Source organism: Meriones unguiculatus, chromosome 6 (assembly GCF_030254825.1).
Source record: "Meriones unguiculatus strain TT.TT164.6M chromosome 6, Bangor_MerUng_6.1, whole genome shotgun sequence".
NCBI classification, from domain to species: Eukaryota; Metazoa; Chordata; class Mammalia; order Rodentia; family Muridae; genus Meriones; species Meriones unguiculatus.
In genome coordinates, this window is record NC_083354.1 from 125,124,415 (window position 1) to 125,145,709 (window position 21,295).

The following is a 21,295-nucleotide window of genomic DNA, read 5'->3' on the forward strand; positions in this document are numbered from 1 at the left end:
CGTGGCGAGGTCCAGTATGTCTGGCGGGGGGCACACACCTCAATGTACCGGGTCCCCATGTGATGCTTGTGCCTCTGGAGCGCTAGGTCTCTGTGCTCCTCACTCACGAATCTGACCAGAGCTTCCCCATTCCTCCGTCCCTGAGCGTTCAGACACAGTGCTGCGCCGCCCCTTTGAGGGAGACAAAAGGGATGGCAGGCAGGGAACACACCGTGGAGAAATGTCAGAAGTACAGAAAACCCTGCACTCACTCCTTCGGAACAGAGTGGAACAAAGAAAAGGAAACCCACTTGGCAATATTGAGTCCTTTGAAGAACCTTGCAATATCTTGGTCCGAAGACTGCCAGGGTAAACCTCGAGCCCTCACAACCGTGTTGTCATCAATGAGTTCCATCTTGCTGCTGTGAAAGAAACGCAACTTCATGTTGCTTAGTCAGTGCAAGGCAAACCACTTGGCTACAAACAAGGCCGCTTAAGATCAGACTGACGTGCACTGCCAACTGCCAACTTTGAGCTGGAGACAGCTCAGAGAGTTTGCTGTGTCGCTGTAGAAAGATGGCGGTCTATGCAGGTCCAATACAGCTAGCTCATCCAGAAAAGCATTTATCAGCTGTAAGATCTATCTTTGCTGTAAGATCAAAACCATCTGAGATCAATTCACGGGAAGCAAAAGTCTCTCAGTACCCTTAGCAGCCTGACCTAGAATAAAGAAGGGTTTTCTTGTTTGCTTTGTCTTGGTTTTGCTCCTGTCTGTCTGAAGACAACATTTCAATAAATAACCCAGGCTGACCTTGAATTTGACAACTCCCTACCTCACCATCTGAGTACTAAGAGTCCTGCTCTGAGCAGGACTCACACTGAGGTCAAGCGGGGGTGGGGTAGGACTTCAATTTTTTTGTTTTTTTTTGTTTTTTTCTCACGAAGGGAGTACACATTAGGCACTAAATCCAGCTTGACAGCAAGGATCAGAATAAAGCTACAATTAACCCACATTGGGAATGTAAGCATGTGGTCAGGAGACTATTAATAAAGTATCTCCCCTCATCAAACAGGAGTGCCAGCAAGCACAGGGTGTTTATGAAAACACTTGGGAGTCTCCACGCCTTAGTGAGTCACTTGCAAATCACCCATTATACACTTTGACACCTTCAGATGTTCTGTCCGTCTCCTGTCCATATTTTCAGTAATCCTAGGACTTTTTCCTAATGAGTCACTTTCTCTACAAAAAAATCAGTGCTGAAGTCTCTCCACTGGCCAAGCTGTCAAGTTTCTACTCATCAGCAGGTGCCAGGCAATCTCACAAAATCCATGACAGTAACAACAATCCCGTCTACCTATGATCACAGACATCACTCAGACACCTCCCTACATGTCCACTGCGATGAAGTAGAAGAGGATGGCATACATGTAACTTACCCCATGAACATCAAGAACTCCTTTAAAGATCCACTTATGCGCACCACACGCACAGGCTAGAGAGCATTTGGTACTGGAGTTACAGGCAGGTGTGAACTGCCTGCTGTGGCACATACCCCAGGTCCCTGCATGAGCAGTAAGCACCCTTAACCAACGAACCATCTTTCCATTCCCTCCAGAACTTCCAAATCCCATGACCTTTCCTTTAGAAAGGGTAGACAGACATCAAGACTAAATTAAGAATCGCAAATGCCCTCAGTCAATGAGCAAAGATGCCAACACTTCACTAAATTTTAACCTTGACCTGTAAGCGTGCTTTTAAGGAACAGATGACCTGACAATAAGAGATGGTAAGCAGAGGTTTAACAAAATTAGGAAAATCTAAAAAGACTTAAATGTCCTGAGTAAGAACAAACCCAAGGTTCAAAAGAATAGTGCTCAGCCACTCACCAAGTGCCACTCTCAAACTTGTAGTTTACTCTCTCCGGGTCTGAGAATCTGTGATCTGAGAACAAGAGCGCACAGTCATCATTCTGGCAACTGCACAGCAAAGCTGTGCCCTGAGATCAGAAGCAAGGCTGCGGGAATCCAGCTACTACAGTGACGATACTCACTGTACGGACGCGATACTCACTATACGGCTCTGAGATCATTGCTAGGATTATGTTCCCCATATCTTCAACTTGAGAGGCTCCATATCGCGAGACGGAGTCGTTCCTCTCAAAGTTTAGACCTGTGGGGCTGAGTTAAGGAAACATTTGGACAGGTAAAGGAAAGTTACGCTAGGCAGAATATAAATTTGAAGCCAGGGAAGTTCTTAAAATATTTTAGCACGGCTGTTTCTCAGCAGCCAGGACTGCATGCTCAATCCTGATGTCGCCCTCTTTGCCCTCTTGTACCAAGTGGCCAAGTCAGCCCTATCCTGGGCATTACCAGTAAGAAAACTTTGGTTTACTCAGGAAATAGCAAAGGCATGAAAACTGTGTGCACTTAAGAAACCAAAGAAACCAAAGAAAGCAACTAATTCAATTAGAATCCATTATCATACATAAAGGCAAAGACCAGGTAACCTAAAGATAGGGCTGTCAGTCAAAACCAGGAGGTCCTGCAATTCACACTTCGGAACATAATGACATCATTTCATGCTTTTACTCAGAACTTCCCTTCCGGAATACTTCTAGAGCCCAATGGGAGAGATCTTCAACTGTGATACACGCAAATGCCAAGATCTTTGACAGCAAGTTTTAAAAATAATTCAAGCACCAGGAATGTTTGTTTTGTTGTTGTTTTTTTTTTGGGGGGGGGAGTGGTGGTGTCAAGATAAAGTTTCCTTTTCTATGTAGCCCCAGCCATGCTAGACTGCTGGCCCCGATCTCAGTGATCCACCTGCCTCTGCCTCCCTGAGTGCTGGGATTAAAGGTGCGCCACAGTGCCCGGCGTCATGTATGTTTTCACGTGGTGAAATTACTATGTTGCCCAGACTGTGTGAACTCCAGGGCTGGAGCAATCCTCCCACCGCAGGTTCTGAGACTGCAGGTACACACCACGACCAACCCCAAAAGCTCCTTGACCACATCAACATACTTTTTGAGTGAATCGCATTTTATATTATGTGCAAATCACAACTTTTTTTGTATTTTATTCATTTGTGTGTGTAGTCTTTTGCTCTAAACACTGGCATTCAGTGGGTGGGGCTGCTGCTTTTGCCACAGCCTGTATGTGGCAATGAGGACACCTTTCAGAAGGTGATTTTCCTCAGCCACCATGTGGCTCCACGTCATCAGGCTTGGCAGTAGCCTTACCTGCTGGTCCAGAATACATTTGTAACAGTACAACAGGACTCGAACATAACAATGTAGGAAAGCACCTTTTCTCCAGAGTCTGGAATAAGGCTCTGTCTGTGTTATACTTAGTAGAACTTAGTATGCCTTATAGCATACTGTTACCTATCTGATATTTTTAAAAGTTTAAAAACTATTAAAAAAAAGAAAGAAAGATAAGGTCCTTTATGGACTATTTAGGGGTAAAGTAGAATACAAAACTATTCAGAATCTAGTCAATCAGAGTCAATACCACAAATAGTTCTTTTCCATCTCTTTAAAGCCATTCTCCACCTTGTCTCAGTAGGGACAGTTCCCAGGAAATGACTTAACCCCACTAAACTTCAGCTTATCAAAATGCCAAAGCTATGACAAGCCCCAGGCCCTGGGCTTTGTGTGAACACCGAGATTAAAATCCCAGCACACAAAGCAGATATCTAACAACACCATGCTCCCACCTTCTGACACTCCAGTGCCATGATGACCAGACATACATTTATGACTCAAAAAAAAAAAAAAAAAAAAAAAACAAACAAAACAAAACAAAAAAAACAACACATCTGAACTGTCATTGGACAATCATCAGTCTCCCATGGTAGGTCATGCCCACCCCTCTTGTCTCTCTGCCTTTCTGCTGTCTAGTGAGGAAATTTTCAAGGGATTAGGGTCAGTTCTAGATGTTAAGGAAAGACAATGTCAGCCTACTGGGGTCAGAAGCCCCCACCTGGAGGAGCTACCACTATGTGTTTATGAATCCAAAAAATTGAGAGCACAGGGAGGACAGAAGCCCTGTGTCAGCAGGGAGTCAGGAAGGGCTTCTGGGATCTTTAAAGAAGCAAGGAATGGAAGCCAGCCCTGCTGCACAGGTCTGCTATCCCCGGCTCAGCACCTGCCCCACAGTCCAATGGAAGGGCAGCGGAGGTGGGCAATGGGGTTTCCACGTGCTGTGTGACCGCAGGCCACAGACGACCGGGGCCAACTAAGAGTTTGCGACAGCTCCAATGTCACCCAGGACCACTCACTCTTACAGCCCAAGAATACTCGCTAGGTATTCTGGAGAAAATCAGCCAAGTAAGGACCAGCACGAGGCTAGCTCAAAATGGGAGGTGAAAAACTCCATGAGCCGACACACCTGTGCACCTTCGAAAACCTAGAGAAAAGTGCCTGTTTCCAGGAGAGTTGACACTGGCTCCTCAAAGGATTTATACAACCAGAACAAAGAATGGATTTTAGAGCCTAAATTTTCAGTTATCTGGCCATTTGTGGACTTCTGACCAAAAAAAAACCAGACACAGCAATCAATGTTAACATCCTTTCCACCCCAAAAGAAACTGCCAAGGGATGATGAGGTTTGAAGAAAAGGGAGTATAAAGGGATATGCTGATAAAATTATTCATCACGCATCTTTCTTGTCTATGCTCAAGTTCCATAAAATACTCATGTTAATCCCTTTGACAATGCAGCCCAGAGTAACTGACCTCCAGCACCAAAGCCTTCCCTTAGCTGATCCAGGCAATTCTGTCAGCTTGTGTCCTTCTAGGAAACTGCTCTCCTCAATTGTACTCCACACTTCATGAGCATGAGCCTCACCCTCCTTTGATCTCGCTCACTCATCCTCACATCTAGTTCTACGGAACGTTACTGTAGTGATGCAGCAGGGAAATGAAGATGAAAATGATTGTGTCCTCAGTCCGCATAGCCTACAGGGAAACACCTGTGCAGCAAGTACAATCACCCGTAGGCAGTGTGGCCAGGAAACCCAGGGTGCTCAAGACAAAGCATGTTGTGCTCCTTCCCCAAGGTCTGCTGGACAACTACAGATGCTGGCACTCTGTGCAGAGCTGCAGGCTGTCACCAGTGGGGGAAGGGGAGGGGCTCTGCTCTCTGGGAGGCCGTGAGAACCAGCACCACCCAACCCACTTTCATCATGTACAAAGGGGCCCTCCTTAGAGCCCCCTGACAAGAGATGAATCTACAGGTTTTGTCTCATGTACAGGTTTGACATTTCTTGGCAGTTGTTGTTTGAGACAAGCCTGGCTCTGTAGCGCTGGCTGGTCTGGAATCTGCCTGTAGACCACACTAGCCTTCAATTCTACATCTCAATGCCTCTGCCTCCTGAGTGCTGAGAGTAAAGACACGAATCACCATATCTAACCGGGTGACAACCTTTTTTTTGAGACAAGGTTTCTCAGGTTAGCCCTGGCTGTCCTTGAACTCAGATCTGTCTGCTCGACTCTTGAATGCTGTGATTAAAGCTGTGTGCCACTAGAGCCCAGCGGTTTGATATTTTCTAATCCTACTTCTAATGAATTTAGTTTTCCTTTTTATATCATGATTAAGCACATCAAATATATATGTAAATATACATATATATAAAAACAATTCTCTAGAAGCCAGTGTGAGTTTGAGGATAGCCTACTTTACATAGCAAGCTCCAGGACAGCCATGACTACACAGATAACCTGTCTCAAACAAACAAACAAACAAAAAAAAAAACAACTCTAGACAGATCATGTGTGTGTACACAAGGGCATAAACAAAGACATTTCAAACACCATTTTATGTCATCACCTGTTTCCTTCACTTCTCATCTATTCCATCATCAGGTAACAGACATCAACACCAACAAAATGAAGACATTAGGATTTAGAAATGTTCCCATCTCAGTTTCTCAATGGTAGGTAAGGAGCTGGAGTTGTTATGTAGCCAGGCTTTGACAGAGTGCAGAATACAGAAGTTCCTGCTCCAGGTTAAAAAGCTCTGCTCCATTTGCTTTACTTCGAGCAATACTTTGAAGAAAAAAATTGGCTCAGAGGTTAAGAGAACTCATTGTTCTTCCAAAGGTCCTGAGTTCAATTCCCTGCCACCCACATGGTGTCTTATAACCATCTATAGTAAGATCTGGTGTGCAGGCAGAATGCTGTATAGATAATAAGTAAATCTTAAAAAAAGTTAAATTTGTAAGTCAAGAAGAGAGATAAAAGTAAAAACAGTCTCCTTTTCTTGTGCTGAAACAGATTTGCAGCTATATCATTTTACTAAATTCTCATTTTTAATTAAGAATATGTCACTGGCCTTTGGCTAATGTGGTTCTATATAATACACACCAACATATTTCCTTTTGTGCCACCAGAGACCTGCAGCTCAAAGCTGTTAACAACTTTTACAAGTCACTGGACCTGCTGCATACCCCAAACTCATCATTACATATGTGTGTGGTGCACACACACACCTCTTCAATTTTCTCAATCTGTTTCCTTACCAAAATTGAGCACAGAAAAAAAAGGGAAGGCTTTCTTTCTTGTCTTTTGTGCACGCTAGGAAATGCACTACTGGTGAGTTGCATCCTTAGGTAAGTTTGTTTGTTTTTTTCTAAAGCTTTAGCACTTTCTTCCTGATACCAAGGTCTAGCACATTTTGAATTACTTGCTTGCACATCTGGTCCTGAGAGAAGAAGAGACAAGCCTGTGCCTCCTGACTGGCTGCAGGGCCAGCCATGCAGCTTACTCACAGTGCCTTCCGGCAGCTACAACAGTACAGACAGGCTTAGCCAGTTTTACAAGCCAGAAATGCCAGGAGGGAATAAAGAAGAATACAGCCTAGCATGGTGGGAACAAAAACCCACATTTCAGGCTATACTGAACAAAGCATCTGTCCACAGAGAGGCTGGAGCAGGCGGATGAGGCTGTTCCAGCAGCAGGGGCCTTTCCTTCATCCCCACCTTTGGCTGCGGGCTTAGCCCCATAAAGCTCATCTACCCTCACTTACTCACTACACTTGACCTCTTTCCTGACTGCCAGAAAACGGACACACCTGCAATGCATTTACTTCCCACACATAGACGATCTCTCTCTCAAGCTACGTTTTTAGCTTATATCTAGGCCAATCACACATAAAACACCAAATACATTAGGGAAAAAGTAAGTTTCGAGTCTCAAAATTAAACCCCAGCAGAAATTCTCTATCAAAGCCCTGCCCAACACTCTTCAAAAAACAGTTTCGTTACCTCCCTGTTGTATTTCGTGTTTTATGTTGCCAGGCATACTAAAACACCTGGAGGACTGAAAAAGGAATAGCACACAACAGTAGTGCACCAAGAACCAACATTTCTACAAGCACAGGAGAAAGGGTGAAGCAGGAAGTAACAGGTGCTGTATAGGCTTTTTCAAAAATTAAACATAGGGCTAAAGAGATGGCTCAGAGGTTAAGGGCACTGGCAGCCCTTCCAAAGGACCCAGGTTCAACTCTCAGCATCTACACAGCAGCTGACACCTGTCTGTAACTCCAGTTCCAGGAGATCTGACAGCCTCACACACACACACAAGAAGGCAGAACAGCACTCATTAAAACAAACAACACCAATAATATAGGACTAGAGAGATGGCTCAGAGATTAAGAGCACTGGCTGCTCTTCCAGCAGGGAGTAGGGTTTGATTCCTGGCTCTCATACGGAAGGTTACAAACAGGCTGTAACCCCAGTCCCAGGGATCAGACACCTTCCTTTAGAACCACACAAAGGTAGTATATACACACACAGAGGCAAAAACTCACACACATTTAAAAAAAAAAAGATCCGGGCTGAAGAGGTAGACCATTTGCATAGCATGCATGAGGTCATGGGTTCAAACCCCAGCACCACATAAACTCTATGTAACAAGCTGGAGCACTTGGGAGGCAGAGGAAGAGGTTCATAAGGTTTTCTTCCATTACGTGTCAAGTTTGAGGCTACCTGGGACTACATGAGACCCTGTCTCTCTCATTCACACAACTATAAAGATACAATGCCAGGCAGTGGTGGCAGATAACTTTAATCCCAGCACTCATGAGGCAGAGGCAGGCGGCTCTCTTAATTTCAAAGCCAGCCTGGTCTACAGGTGAAGTTCTAGGACACTGAGGGCACAGCAAACCTCCTTATACCAGAAATATGATGAGAAAAGTATCTAAATTCTTAGCTTAATTCCATTTACTCTTTAAAAAAAAAAAAATCCCTTCCTAACAAATCCTACTTCCTGGTGCTGTTAGCATAATGAAGGGCCAAGTAAAGGCATTTCAGATGCTCCGAGCGGACACACCTAGAAGCGTGCAGGCAGGCACCAGCCAACAGAGTGAGTGGCGGCTCACAGCTGAACCTTAGCTACTTGGAAGGCAGAGGGTGCAGGCTCATGAGGTCACACCAGCCTCAGAGTAAAACAGAAGGAAGGAAGGGAGGGAGGGAGAAAGGGAAGAAGGGAGGAAGGGAGGGAGGGAAGAAGAATGGATGGACACACAGTCTCATTCCCATGTGACTAGCTGGGGATGGCCTCGAACTCCTGATTTTCCTGCCTCTGCCTCTCTTGGGCTGGGGTTACTACGCGCATCACCACATAAACATCTGGTTTGTGCAGTATCAGCGATGAACATTAGGTATCAAACCCAGGGCCTCCTGGGTGCTAGACAGGCACTCTGCCAACTGCGCTACATCAAAACAGAATCTACTTCTAGAATTAAAGTAAACTAACCTGCATGCTAACTAGAACAAGCAGGGATTTCTTGCTGCCTGAGTTACTATAGACCACAAGCCAAAGTATGTGCTGACCTGTGCCGATGAGATGCCATCGGCATCTGTGAACTGGAGCCACCTAGTAGGGACAACCAGTGCCCTCTCATGAACCATCTTTTAAATCGGGTACTGGTATGTCTAACTACAACTGTCCTGCTCAATTAATCATAGAAGCCTCATGCAAAAGCGAGCCAAAATCATAGTATTTTACTAAAGGAAAAGACAAGTTAGCAGAACCATTTACCTGAACTAACATAAACCCGAAGCTTTCAAAGTTCTCCAGCCAGTGTCACACAAGGTTCAAAACTTTTAAGTGTGAAGTAGTTCAAACAAGATTTTCTATCAATAAGGAAGTCCATTTCAAAGCTGCGGGCAGCTGTGTTCTCTCCCTTGATATTCCCAGTGACCCAGGAGGAAAGCAGTCACTAGGCACTCGATAACATGGCTATAGGCACCATGGCCTGATTCTTTTCAAATCTTTCCTATTTTAATACAGGGAAACTGAGGCTGACGGCCGACAACTTTAATACAGGAAACTCCAGAGCTCATGTTTTTTAGTTTAGTTTTGTTTTCTGAGACAATGTCTCTGTGTTGTCCTGGAACTCACTCTGACAGGCTGGTCTTGACCACCTGCCTTTTCCTCGCAGGCTGGAGTCGTGTTTTTTAAGCACTATGCTACGGCAGTTTTGTTTTTAGAGAAAAACAAGCTAATGCAGTAGTAACACGCACACATATCCAAATCACCCACAGCCATCAGAGGCAGCACAGAACACGGTCTGCGAGTGTGAGCCTCCAGACTATAGCCTAGCACAGAACATAGATTCACAGAACAGAAAAGGATCTTCAGAAGCACGACCTACGTCAGCAGACAAGTGGTCTTAATTATGTAACATGCCAGAAGTGGTGGGGCATGACACAAACCCAGCACTGGGGAGGCAGATCTCTGTGAGTTCTAGGCCAGCCTGCTCTATAGAGTGGGTTCTAAGCTAATCAACTATACAATAATTCTCTCTCAAAAAAAAAAAGAGAATTCTTTCTCAGAATTAAGATATTTGTATCTGATAGGTAGTAGAGCCTCTCAATTATAAAAACCTCTCTCAGGCTGGGCATGGTGGTGCATGCCTTTAATCCCAGCACTCTGGAGGCAGAGGCAAGCGGATCTGTCCATAAGTTTGAGGACATCCTGGTCTACAAAATAAGTTCTAGGACAGCCAGGACTATACAGAGAAACACGGTCTTGGAACAAAAACCAAACCCACAAAAAGCCTATTTGTCAGTTTTTTCTGGCTACAGAGTGGGGTATCACCCTTTCGGGGGGCTACTAAAGCACCAAGAAAGACTTTTGATATCTCACAAAACCGAAGTACACACTCTACCACCAAGCCTTAGCCTGCATGTCCTTTCTTTCACAAGCTCATTGCATTAGACTATCACAAGTAAGTCCTTAACAAAGGCTTGGTAATAAAAGTAAATACATAGTTACATGCCTTCACTGACGAAATAAACCAGTTCATGATCAACAAAACGAAACAAAAACAGGTTCAGAAGTAGATATTATGGAGCACAGCTTTAATTCCCTACACCATGGAGGCTGAGGCAGGTGGATCCCTGTGAGTTTGAGGCCAGCCTGGTATGCTTATCGAGTTCCAGGACAGCCAGGGCTACATGCATACATTTATCTTGAAAACAAAACAACAAAAAACCAAGGTTTAGAAATCAGAAGGAAACAATTCAATTTCAGGGATCAAAAAAGCTATGTTAGCAAATGAATAAAAATCATTTACAGAACTGGTTCTGTGATCAATATGTCAATATAAAACAGCTAGTATTAATTTCTCCGAGGAAGCTAGTTTAATTTCTTAAACAAAAGACACAAACGCCACCTCTATGACCATCCTCTCCCCATCTCACCTGACTGAATGCATTGCAATGCACAGCTCACCTGACAGATAAGGCCTTTCCAGGTGGCATTGTGTAACTCAAAAATTGCTAGCACACCTGCAGTGGGAATTACTCTGGAAGCCTAAACCAAGACTAGAAACAGCTTCAGAGCAAACACAAAAACACGATGGGAGAAGTGCTGAAGGAACCAGAGCTACAGTCACCAAACTCCTAAACCTCCCTTTCCTCACAGAAGCCATCCTTCATTTACACAACATGATACAGTCCACAGAGCTGTCATCTGGGGACATAGACCCAGGCAAGCTCAGCTCCCACAGAGGCAAATCTGTCTCAAGACCCAGCTACAAAACTTCACCAATACCTTCAGCTTCCTTTTCCACCATAAAAGACCAACACTGGGGCCAGAGGAAAAACACTTGCATAGAAAATAACAGTATTCTCATCTTTTTCATCGTCTATAAGTACCCTGAAAAACCACACAATGAAGTTCAACAGTTTTGTTTTGGTTTGTTAAACTCAAGGTCCCTGATTTCTCTACCAAAAACAAAACAGAAAACTATGCTAAACACAAAATTGCATGAAGACACAAAGTAATTATTGCACTATACAATCCAGTAATCACAATTCTCGGTACTTAGTTCAAATGAATTTAAAATTTATGCCTATCCATAATTACGTATAAAGATGTTTAAAGCAACTCTATTGTCACAACTGGGATTCAACAATGTTTTCAGTAGGAGAGCGCATGAACTGTGGTGTCTGCAGACAATTACGCCTCACTAAAAGGAGAGTAACTAGCCGGGCAGTGGCGGTGCGTGGCTTCAGTCCCAGCACTTGGGAGGCAGATGCAGGTGGATCTTTGTGAGTTTGAGGACAGTCTGGTCTACAGAGCCAGTTCCAGGACAGCCAGAGCTGCAGAGGAAGCCTGTCTTGAAAAACAAAACCAAACAAAAACAGGAGGTAAATTATCAAGCCATGGAAATATATACAAGTACCTTAGACCTGTATCATTGGGCTTAAAAAGCCAAAGAAGAGACTACTGGTATTTCATTTTGACTACAAGATGTTCAGGAAAAGTCAAAAGCACAGTAAAGTGGTCACGGAGAGGCAAGAACACATGAAAGTCAGTTCTAAAGAACATGCAACTGTTCTACAGTGCTCCAATGTGACAATGGTGGGTCATCCTGTATGTGCAAGAGTGCACGGATGCCCAACTCTAACCTGAGGGTAATGCGCCAAAGGAGGTTCAGTTTTAACAACTGTGCGCATGTGGCACTCGTCCGGTGAGGGAGGGGTGGGGAGCTGATGGAAAATCTGTACTTTCTACTCAATTTGCTCTGATCAAAAATTATTCTTAAAAAAAAAAAAACAAACAGATTTTGGCTGGGTGTGATGGTTCCTGCATGTAACCTGAGAACCCAATAGGAAGAGGTGGACTGGAAGCACTGCCTAGGTTCTGAGCAAGCCCATAAACCACATAGCAAGTCCCCACTTCAAAATGAAACAGAACAACACAGTAGCCAGACTTGCATTCCCACTGGATGTAAAGTAAAGAAATATTCCTATCACAGCATCACAGCCACTGATGGTCCAAACAAATCCACAAACCTATCCTTGCGTTTAAAAAAAAAGAAAAAACCAGCTGGGCAGGCTGGTGCATACCTCTAACACAGGCCTTAAAGAGGTAGGGGCAGGAGGAGCAGTTTTCCATTATCCTTGATGACACAGCAAGTTCTAGGTCAGCTTGGGCTGCACGAGCCTGACTCAAAAAACCAGTAAGAGTTAAAGACAAGAATACAACTATTTGTAGAATAAGAAAAATTTTAAAGTGTGTCAACAGCACACATTTTAAAGTGTGTCAACAGCACACAACTAGCGGGACAGACAGGCTAACACTCTCCATTTGACAAAACCATCGAATACATTTAATGACTATCTCCCTGTTCCCAAATTCAGGACCATTTCCATATTAACAAGGAAAGTATTGAGTGGTTTAAAAGGACACAGCTCTTTAGGTCAGGCATGCTCAGATGAACACAGCCCATACCCAGAGTCAGTGTTCTCTACCCCTGAAATTGGTTTGGCAGCCTACTCAGGAAAATTGCTTCTTCGAATAGAAAAATTAATTGATTACAGCAGAAATGGAAACAAAAAACCACTGCTAAGAAAGCATTTCTAAATTAATAGCATTTCTAAAATGTTAAAGATGAAAAAAAAAACATTAATCAAAACATTTAAAGTGAGTTTGTTTTTGTGTAATAGCAGAGTCTCAAATAGCCCACACTGGCCTGAATTTTCTACCTCACTCAGGATAAACGTCAACCTTGGATCCCTCTGCCTCTGCTTGCCAAGCCCTGGATTACAGGTGTGGTCCAACCCAGAGCATTCTACATTCTACCAAGTGAGCTGCACCTCCAGCCTCTAGACAAGTGACATTTTAAGGAACAGAAAATCCCGTCTTTGTTTTTAATAGGATGCACTGCTAACTGGCCATGAGCTAAGAATAACGAATGTAGCAGGAAGTTCAGCTTGAGTTAGTCACAATTTATCCGTTTATGAGAGACAAAAAAATTTAATTTTTACCATCATGCACCTGAAAAAGAGCTGCCAGCGTACAATTACAGAAGTAGAGCCACGTGGGAAGAGCAGATGAAACTGCTGGCACCTCACACTGCCCTCCCTGAAGGTCAGCTACTAAACCACAGTGGCAAAGAAGCAACCACAGTGGCAAAGATGCAGCCCCAGTAAAAACCATCACCAAAGCACAACCTTTACAACGCCTACAAGACTGCCAGAACAGAGGGGTGGGCTATGTTTTATATAGATGTCTCTGAATCATCAAGTACTTGAGAAAAATAATGCCTACACAGAGGACCCACGCATATAGCAAGAGATTTTACCAATATGATGGATACCTCCTGAACCTAGAGTGGCGCCAACGGTTGTGCGTCACCCACGCACGTGCTGGGTACTGAGAGCTGAAGCAGGAGCTCTTAACTGCTGAGCCATCTCTCCAGCACCCCAAGACACCCCTAAAATGGCTTTCAAGGAGCAACCTAACCCTGTTCTCAGCTTCCCTTCTGATACAATAACACGTGACAACTTACTAGCATGTTAAAGTGATTCCAGAGATGCAAGAGGACGGGTTGGTCATGACGTAAGATGTCTAAGCATTAAAACAATTTAATAATATTATGAAGCATTCAATAGACTATCTTCATAGCCAGGTGGCATACACTTTAAATCTCAGCACTTGGGAGGCAGAGACAATCGAATCTCTGAGATTGAGGCCAGCCAAGTCTCAGAGTGAGCTTCAGGACAGCCACAACTACACAGTTGAGACCCTGTCTTGAAAATTAATAATGAAATAATAAAAATATTATCTTTGTAAGTACTTTCAAAACAACCTGCTCTCCTCCAATTTTCTGAGACAGTCTCACTATGTATCAGTAGCTAGCTTTAAACTCACCTACCTCTGCCTCCTGAGTGCTGAATAAAGGTATGTACCACTACATCTGCCCTGTGTTTTATCATGCCCCCAGTATCTTATCACAGTCATAAGTATGACTGGTACGTATTTGAAATAGGTGAAGTTTAAAGAGCACCTGGTACTTCACAAAGAAATCATATCTACTGTAAAGAACCTAAAGACCAAAGTAATCAAGCACAACCAACTTTAGGATTTGTAGGTCTAATGTATCAAACATATGTGTGCATCTTCTATACACACACACACACACACACACACGAGTACACATTCACATATTATCAGAATGTACAAACAGTACATTCACATATTATCAGAAATGCAACCATACATAAACTTATAAGATCATGTGACTGCCCAAGTTCAGTCGATCTGAAAGATGTCTATAGTTTATACCATTACTTCTTTCGGGTATAGTGACACATTTTGGGCAGAAACAACTTCATCCACACACTGACAAAGTTTAAAGCATTTTTCTTGAGCCGGGTACAAGGCCAACACCTTTAGTTCCAGCACTGAGGAGGTCTGAGGCAGGAGGACCCTTGCAAGTTTGAAGGCAGCCTCCATCCACTCATTATGAGTTCCACGCAGTAACAAGATCCATCTCCAAAACTTAAACTTAAACAAAAATAACAACAAAAAAGAGTGGGGTTGGGGTGTAAACATTCTTAAATGACTTTAAAGGATACTCTCTGCCATTGCGGCGACGTCCAGCTTGTCGAGATCAGGAGAGCCAGGACAGCATTTCTTGAATTCTTTTCGAAGATCAAAAAAGGAATAGAAGCATTCAGGTAGTAATACATTCTGAGGGAGGAAACAGCAGAGGTTGTTAACCAGGTGAATCTGGCCCAGATTTCTCTACTACCTAGAACTTAAGAATGGAACATAGGTAACATTTTACCACAACATCTAGAGGTATAAAATTCAGTGCAGAATGGCTTTACTTTTAATTCTTGGTAGATCCTGTCGCAATTTCACAGAAGTCACCTCATTTTCATGAAATGGATAGCAATGCTTATGAGCCACTGTGCCTTCCAACCAAAGCACCGTCTGTTCGTGTGTACGTTTCTATTGAAGTTCTCACAAAGACCAGAAGAGGTTGTCAGAGCCTCTGAACAGAGGCTGCAGGAACTGGATTGCCAGATTACAGGGTAGGGAGGTGGGATCTGGGTCCTCTGCTAACTGCTGAGCCATTCCCTAACCCCTACTCAAACCCTTTCTGAAGTTGTGAAAATTTAAACCATTGTGTTCTTTATTTTTCAGGTCATAACAGATCTTTTTCCAGCCATAATCATTTTAGGCCATCTGTGTTTTCAGGTATCAGTTTTTCACTGATAAACTTTAGAGTAATATTAAATGATAAGATTTTGTAGCTCTAACGACTGTTGAGTCACAGTGATATGTATATTTGGTACTTAACAAGAAGTTAAGTCTTCTCTAGAAAAGATTACTTTTGTGGCAAATTACAGTTCCATATTAGTTTTTTGCTACCTGATAATTCAAATTATACTTTAAAAATACACATCACAGGGGATGGAGAGAGGACTCAGTGGTTAAAAGCACTTGTTCAGTTCCAAGAACCTACATGATAGTTCAGATCACCTGCAGGCCCAGGGGATTTGAAACCTACCTCCGACCTCCACAGGCATGCATACACATGGCACACACAATTCATACAGGCAAAACACCAACACACATTAAAAAAAAAAACAAACAGAACAGATATCCCTGGAACCCACAGAACAGGAGGAAGAGAACAGACTCCCCTAGACCATCCTCTGACCCCAACCTGCACAATGTGGCAAGCTAGCACTGTACACACATGGTAACAAAGGACTTAAAACAAAGAGGCATCCCAACTAGACAAGGCAGGGAGTGCTCATAATTCTGGAGGTGGAGGTAGAGGACCTGTGAGCCTGAGTGGCCACGCCCAGGCTGAGTGACAGTGCGACTCTAAGACTGCCTCAAAAAACACCTGAGCTAAAAACGTAGCTCAACGGTAGAATGACTGCTGGCATTTGCAAGGCTCATTCAATCCTACCAACAGACCAAAAAGAAAAGGTAACTGAAGTCAAGCAAAGGAGTAGTTACTTACCATTCTTAGCTCTGCGCACCTCTTACAGCTAGTAAAGATCCTTGTGCAAATAAACAGCACAGCATTGGTTTGGGAACAGTCTCCTTATATCCCAGACTGACAAAGCTGGGCAAGCTTTGACCTTTCCTTTTTGAGACAGTCTCTCTCCGTAGCCCTACGACCAGGCTGGCCTCAAAAAGAAATAATGTTGTCAAAAAAAATTCCCATTAGAAGGGGGCTTGGAGGAGCTGGAGGAATGGCTCAGAGGTTAAGAGCACTGGCTGTTCTTCCAGTGGTCCTGAGTTCAATTCCCAGCAACCACATGGTGGCTCACAACCATTATAATGAGATCTGGTGCCTTCTTCTGGCATGCAGGCACACATGCAGACAGAATACTGTATAAATAATAAATAAAAATAAATCTTAAAAAAAAAAAAAGGAGGGGACTGGAGAGATGATGGCTCAGAGGTTAAGAGCACTCACTGGCTGCTTTTCTAGAGGATCTTCTGGAGTTCAATTCCCAGCACCTACAGGGCTGCTCACAGCTGTCTGGAGCTCCAGTTCTGGAGGATCTAACACTCTCACACACATAAACATGCAAGCAAAACACCAATGCATATAAAGAAAAAATATAGCAAGAAGCTTTTCCCCCCTACAAAGCAATCCATTTAAAAAACAATAGAAAAAACTGTGCTGGGAACAGTGGCGCTGACTGCCACTTGAGAAAATGAGGCAGAGGAGGGAAAGGCTAGCCTGGGCTGTAAGACTGTCTCAAAACAAATTGGGAGGGGGTGAACAACTGTAAAAAGCCATTTCTCTCTTGCCAATACTGAACAAAGAAATGAACTCCTGACCCCTCCTATATGAGCTGGGAGTCAGAAGGGCCCCCCCACACTCTGCACTCTTTAGGCAACGGCATGGTCAGCAGTACTCCATTCTGTGACATCGACTGGTTACTAAGAGTCCTACAGAGTAATCAACCTTCAAGGTGAAGGACCTGGGGAGTCCCCCGCAAACAGACTTTTCAAATGATGATAGCTGAGCTAACTTACCAGCCTTCCCCACTTTAGAGAATGAAGGCAGTAAGCGGGCATTAACTGTGCCTGCCCGCGCCGGTCTAGTTCAACCTGCCAACTTTCTGAGCCTCGCACAGCGCCCTCAACAGTCTGTGTCTCCAACCTCCGTGCCACCTCCTGCAGCACACAGCACAGCTAATCGGAATCGTTAGGAGGAACGACATCAGCACAAATTGGCTATACCGGGTGGGCTGTCTATGTTCCTCACTGCCCTGCAAAATATTCTTCCCAGGGAGAGAAACGGTGGACGGGGTAGGGCTGTTCTTCTTGCACATGAGAAAAGTTAGTAAAGGAAACCCTAGTGATCCAAGGTTTTAGTGCACCCCTGTAATCCCAGCACAGATATCAGCGGAATGCCATGGATTTGAGGCCAGCCTGCGCTCCAGAATAAGACCCTGTCTCAAAGAATTCACACATATACAAGTGTAAATACAGCAGAATTTTAAAATTCGGTTTCAAACATTTACTTCAAATTCAAGGGAAGTGTTCTAAATGTCATTTCACTGCTTATGCTGGTAATTGCTACTAAGCAGTCTGCAATAAAGGTTTAGAAGTTTAGAAGGTTTTTGAGTCTCTTTGAAAGACAAAGCATTTCACATAAGAAAATTGTCACAATGCTGTAAATTATCGGGCTTTTCTACTTTAAGTGACAAAAATCCAAACCTTGTATTAGCTTTGGAAAATGGACACGTGTGAAGCTGAAAACATAACGAAAAAAATGTTTTAAATCACCAGAGGACACCTATAAATCACTGCCATCCAAGACATCTCCATGAAAATTACATTTTTTAAAATTGTAGTAAAATACACATAATGTTAAAGCTACCATGTTAACTGCCCTTTTTAAGCTCTAACACTAAGCTACATACTCAGCCTCCGGCTTCTTCTCTTCTCTTGAAACATCAAAGTCACTAAGGATCTGCAGCAGTCACCAACCCTCCTTCTGACTCAGAACATTCCTACCTTTCCAAAACGAAAACTCACCGCCGTGCACCTCTCTAAAAGTAGGATAATTCGATGAACCGTACAGCTGTCCTTGGATAAACCGCTTGTTTTTGTGTTTCTCGGGGAACACCGCCTTTCCAGAAGCCAGCGGCCTTACCTTCTTGGAAGCCTCGGGATGCAGGATCTGCCGGACGTGGAGCTGCCCGTCAGTACACAGACAGAAGGAGGTCCCCACCCCAATGTTCAGCTCGTTGCTCACTGACTGGTTAAACTGCAAGAACAAGAGACACACGAGGGATGCAACAAAAGCAGAACTGGCAAGCATGCCAAAGTGACCCACCTTGAAGATAACCAGGAAAAAACAAAACAAAACAAAACTGTCCCGATGACTCTGAAGCAGGACACGGGTACCCAGGCAATACGACAACGATCCCTTTTCCCACGAGCCTGTCCCTTTCCCCTAAGCAAGGGAGCTTTCCAATCAGCCTTCGGTTTTTGTTCCGGAGAAGTGGATGTCACTTCCCAGCAGCCCTCATTTATACCCAGGACGAGACTAATCAGGTATCTTTTAGCAGGTTGCCTTCAGATTACATCATTTTATGCTGCTTTTCCAAGGTTTGGATGTTTTAGGTTTAAGACAGCCATTTCCGATAAACAAACAGAGTAATAAATAAGCGGAACCATGTAAGGTGGATATCACTTCTCTTTTAAAAAAATAACTCCAGAAATAACTTATTCCTTTGATTGAAAGCTCGTGTGGTAAGGCGGAGGCTGGGAAGGCGCGCACGGCTGCACAGGTGTCTGAGACCCACCCTACCCCGGATTCTAGCAGCCGTCAGCACCAAGATCAGCCAGTTTTTTAGGTCACCTCCATTCCAACAGGGGAGCCCGCCAGCTCCGCGGTGACCCAACAAACAGCCGCACAGGTCTGTACTTGCAATCCTTCCCTGGGATCCCGATCAAGGCACTAAAGAAGTAACGAGGAAGCCTTTGGAAACCCAGACTCCCGGCTGAAATCAGGCGGGCATTCAGGTGCAAATCAAACCAGGGCCAGGGCTACCACCAGCGCGGATGACTGACATTCGGTGCCCCACACCGAAGCGCCTCCAGCCCAGGGGCCGGGCTACCGCCCCAGACCCGCCAGGAACTGCGCTTAGGCGCTGGATCTGGCGCTGAAACTTGGCTGGGCGATCGGAAGGGGAAAACGCGACTGATTCTCCCGCCCAAAGGACTAGTGAGGAGGCAGCTGGAACGCGAGCGAATCTCGCCCTCGGGGCCCCGGGGGCCGAGCGCGGCAGCCCCCCAGAGCGGCCCTCCCCCGCCCCCAGCCGGCCTCGCACACACAAGGCTGGGAATCTCGCCACCCCGCCCCAGAAGTGAGCGGAGACCGCCCCCGCGAGGGCGTGGAGCCGCAGGGTTGGGTCGGATCTGGGGGGGACCTCAGGGTGGGGGTGGGGGTGGGGGTGGGCGGCGTGGCCCGGCCAAAAACTGTCACCTGTCGGAGGGCTTGGTCCAGCTGCGGCGCGGAAGACAGGCTTTCGGCGTCTATTTTCGTTTCTTCTTTGCAGTCCTCCGTCAGTTCCAACTGATCCGGTCTAACTAGTACTTCGTGCAACTGTCCCACCTCGGGAGTGAGGGGTGCAGAGTTAGGGGTCAGTTCCCCCCTTCTGCAATCTGGAAGGTCTTCCTCCTCCCCGGCTTCCCCGGGTCTACGGGCACCCGGGAGCAGAATCAAAGCTCCCCAGACGCCCGGAGATCTGGTCGCGGTCTTCCGCCCCACCCCCACCCTCCCCGGATCAAGCCGCCTAGGCCCCGGGGGGGACCCTCGCGCCCCAGGAACCACCGGCCCTGGCGCAGGCGGCCCGCGACGCGCAGAGAGCGCGGCCGCGCAGCGCGGGGCCTCTCCACCCGGCCGGGGTTCGGGAGGCTTAAAGGGCTCCAAGGTGGGATGGCCAACAGGTTGGCTCTACCACGGGTTCCCTAGGCCTCGGGGCCGCGCTTCCTAAGCGTGCAAACGCTTGGAAAAAAAAAAAAAAAAGGAAAGCAAAAAAAAGCTTCCATTCTGAAGTTGTTGCCCCACTCGTGGCCAGGTACCTTCTTGTTGGCCAAATCCACGACTTTCCACAGCAGCAGGATCAGCTCCTTCTCGTCCGAGCCCAGCTTGGCTCCGGTGGCCCCGGCGGTGATCCCAAAAAGCACCACCAAGTAATCCGGAGACGCCGTCATGACGGTAGGTGCGGAGGGGAGGAGGGGGGTCGGGAGGCGGCGAGGTGGCGTCGGAGGCGTCGGAGGCGAGGCCGGGAGAACCGCCGGAGCCCTCTTCCAGGAGCGAGGACGAGGCGCCCACCCCCCTCCGCGCGGCCGCCGGGGCGAAAGGCGGTACCCTGCCACCCGGGCCCGCACCTGGCCGGCGCTCCACGCCCTGGGCAGGAAGGGGGTGGAAGCAGGGAGCCGCGGGCCTGCCCTTTTTGTATCCAATTGCCGGCGCGTCTAGGAAGGGGGGGAAAGCCGACCAGCCGGGCTGCACCCCCGGGGAGGCGCGCGCAATGGCTGAAGGCTTTTTCTGTTTTGGGATGTGGCTCTACCTGCCCGCCCCCTCTCCCCTCCTCTCCCCTCCCCTCCCCCACGTGGTGCAGGTAAGAGACACCTGGCGGCGCCCGCCCATTGGCTCCTTCAAACCACGACGTGGCAGCGGTGGGGGGGGCGGGAGACAAAGGCTGGATGAATGGGAAGGGGGGAGGAGGGGAGGGGCGGGCAGGCGCCGGTGGTCACCGGGTGGGGAGCCCAGGCCCGGGGGGGGGGGGGGAGGGAGGGGGCGTCGGCGGGGGAGGGCCGGGAAGGGGGAGCCCAGGGATTTGGAGGGAAGGCTCGGCCGGGTGGGGAGGGGGAAAGAAGCCGAGCGGTTGCCCGAGAGGCCGAGGCGCGCAGAGGCAGAAGAAGGCCAGAGGTGAGGCCCAGGGCGCGGCGCCTGGGAGGAGGGACCGGCCGACGGCTGCCCGACGAGGTGGCGGGGGCCATTGCGGAACCGAGCCCAGC

The 21,295-nt window shown here is 46.3% G+C and overlaps 1 protein-coding gene across 6 annotated transcripts in view; it reads right to left on the reverse strand.

Moving 5' to 3' along the window:
- Positions 1-20,827, reverse strand: part of Esrp1 (epithelial splicing regulatory protein 1) — a 51,501-nt gene extending 30,674 nt beyond the window's left edge. For 3 of the 6 annotated variants that reach the window (XM_021657622.2, XM_021657624.2, XM_021657620.2), the window contains exons 1-8: positions 20,354-20,827; positions 19,755-19,883; positions 18,417-18,530; positions 14,854-14,968; positions 2,051-2,149; positions 1,867-1,921; positions 291-401; positions 39-171 (exon numbers count right to left, since the gene is read on the reverse strand). In XM_021657622.2, coding sequence (XP_021513297.1) covers positions 39-171; positions 291-401; positions 1,867-1,921; positions 2,051-2,149; positions 14,854-14,968; positions 18,417-18,530; positions 19,755-19,883; positions 20,354-20,485 — 888 coding nt within the window. In that variant the 5' untranslated portion in view covers positions 20,486-20,827. The remainder of the gene's footprint in view (positions 1-38; positions 172-290; positions 402-1,866; positions 1,922-2,050; positions 2,150-14,853; positions 14,969-18,416; positions 18,531-19,754; positions 19,884-20,353) is intronic. The other 3 variants (XM_021657625.2, XM_021657623.2, XM_021657621.2) reach the window with 2 other exon arrangements.
- Positions 20,828-21,295: the final 468 nt, after the last annotated feature.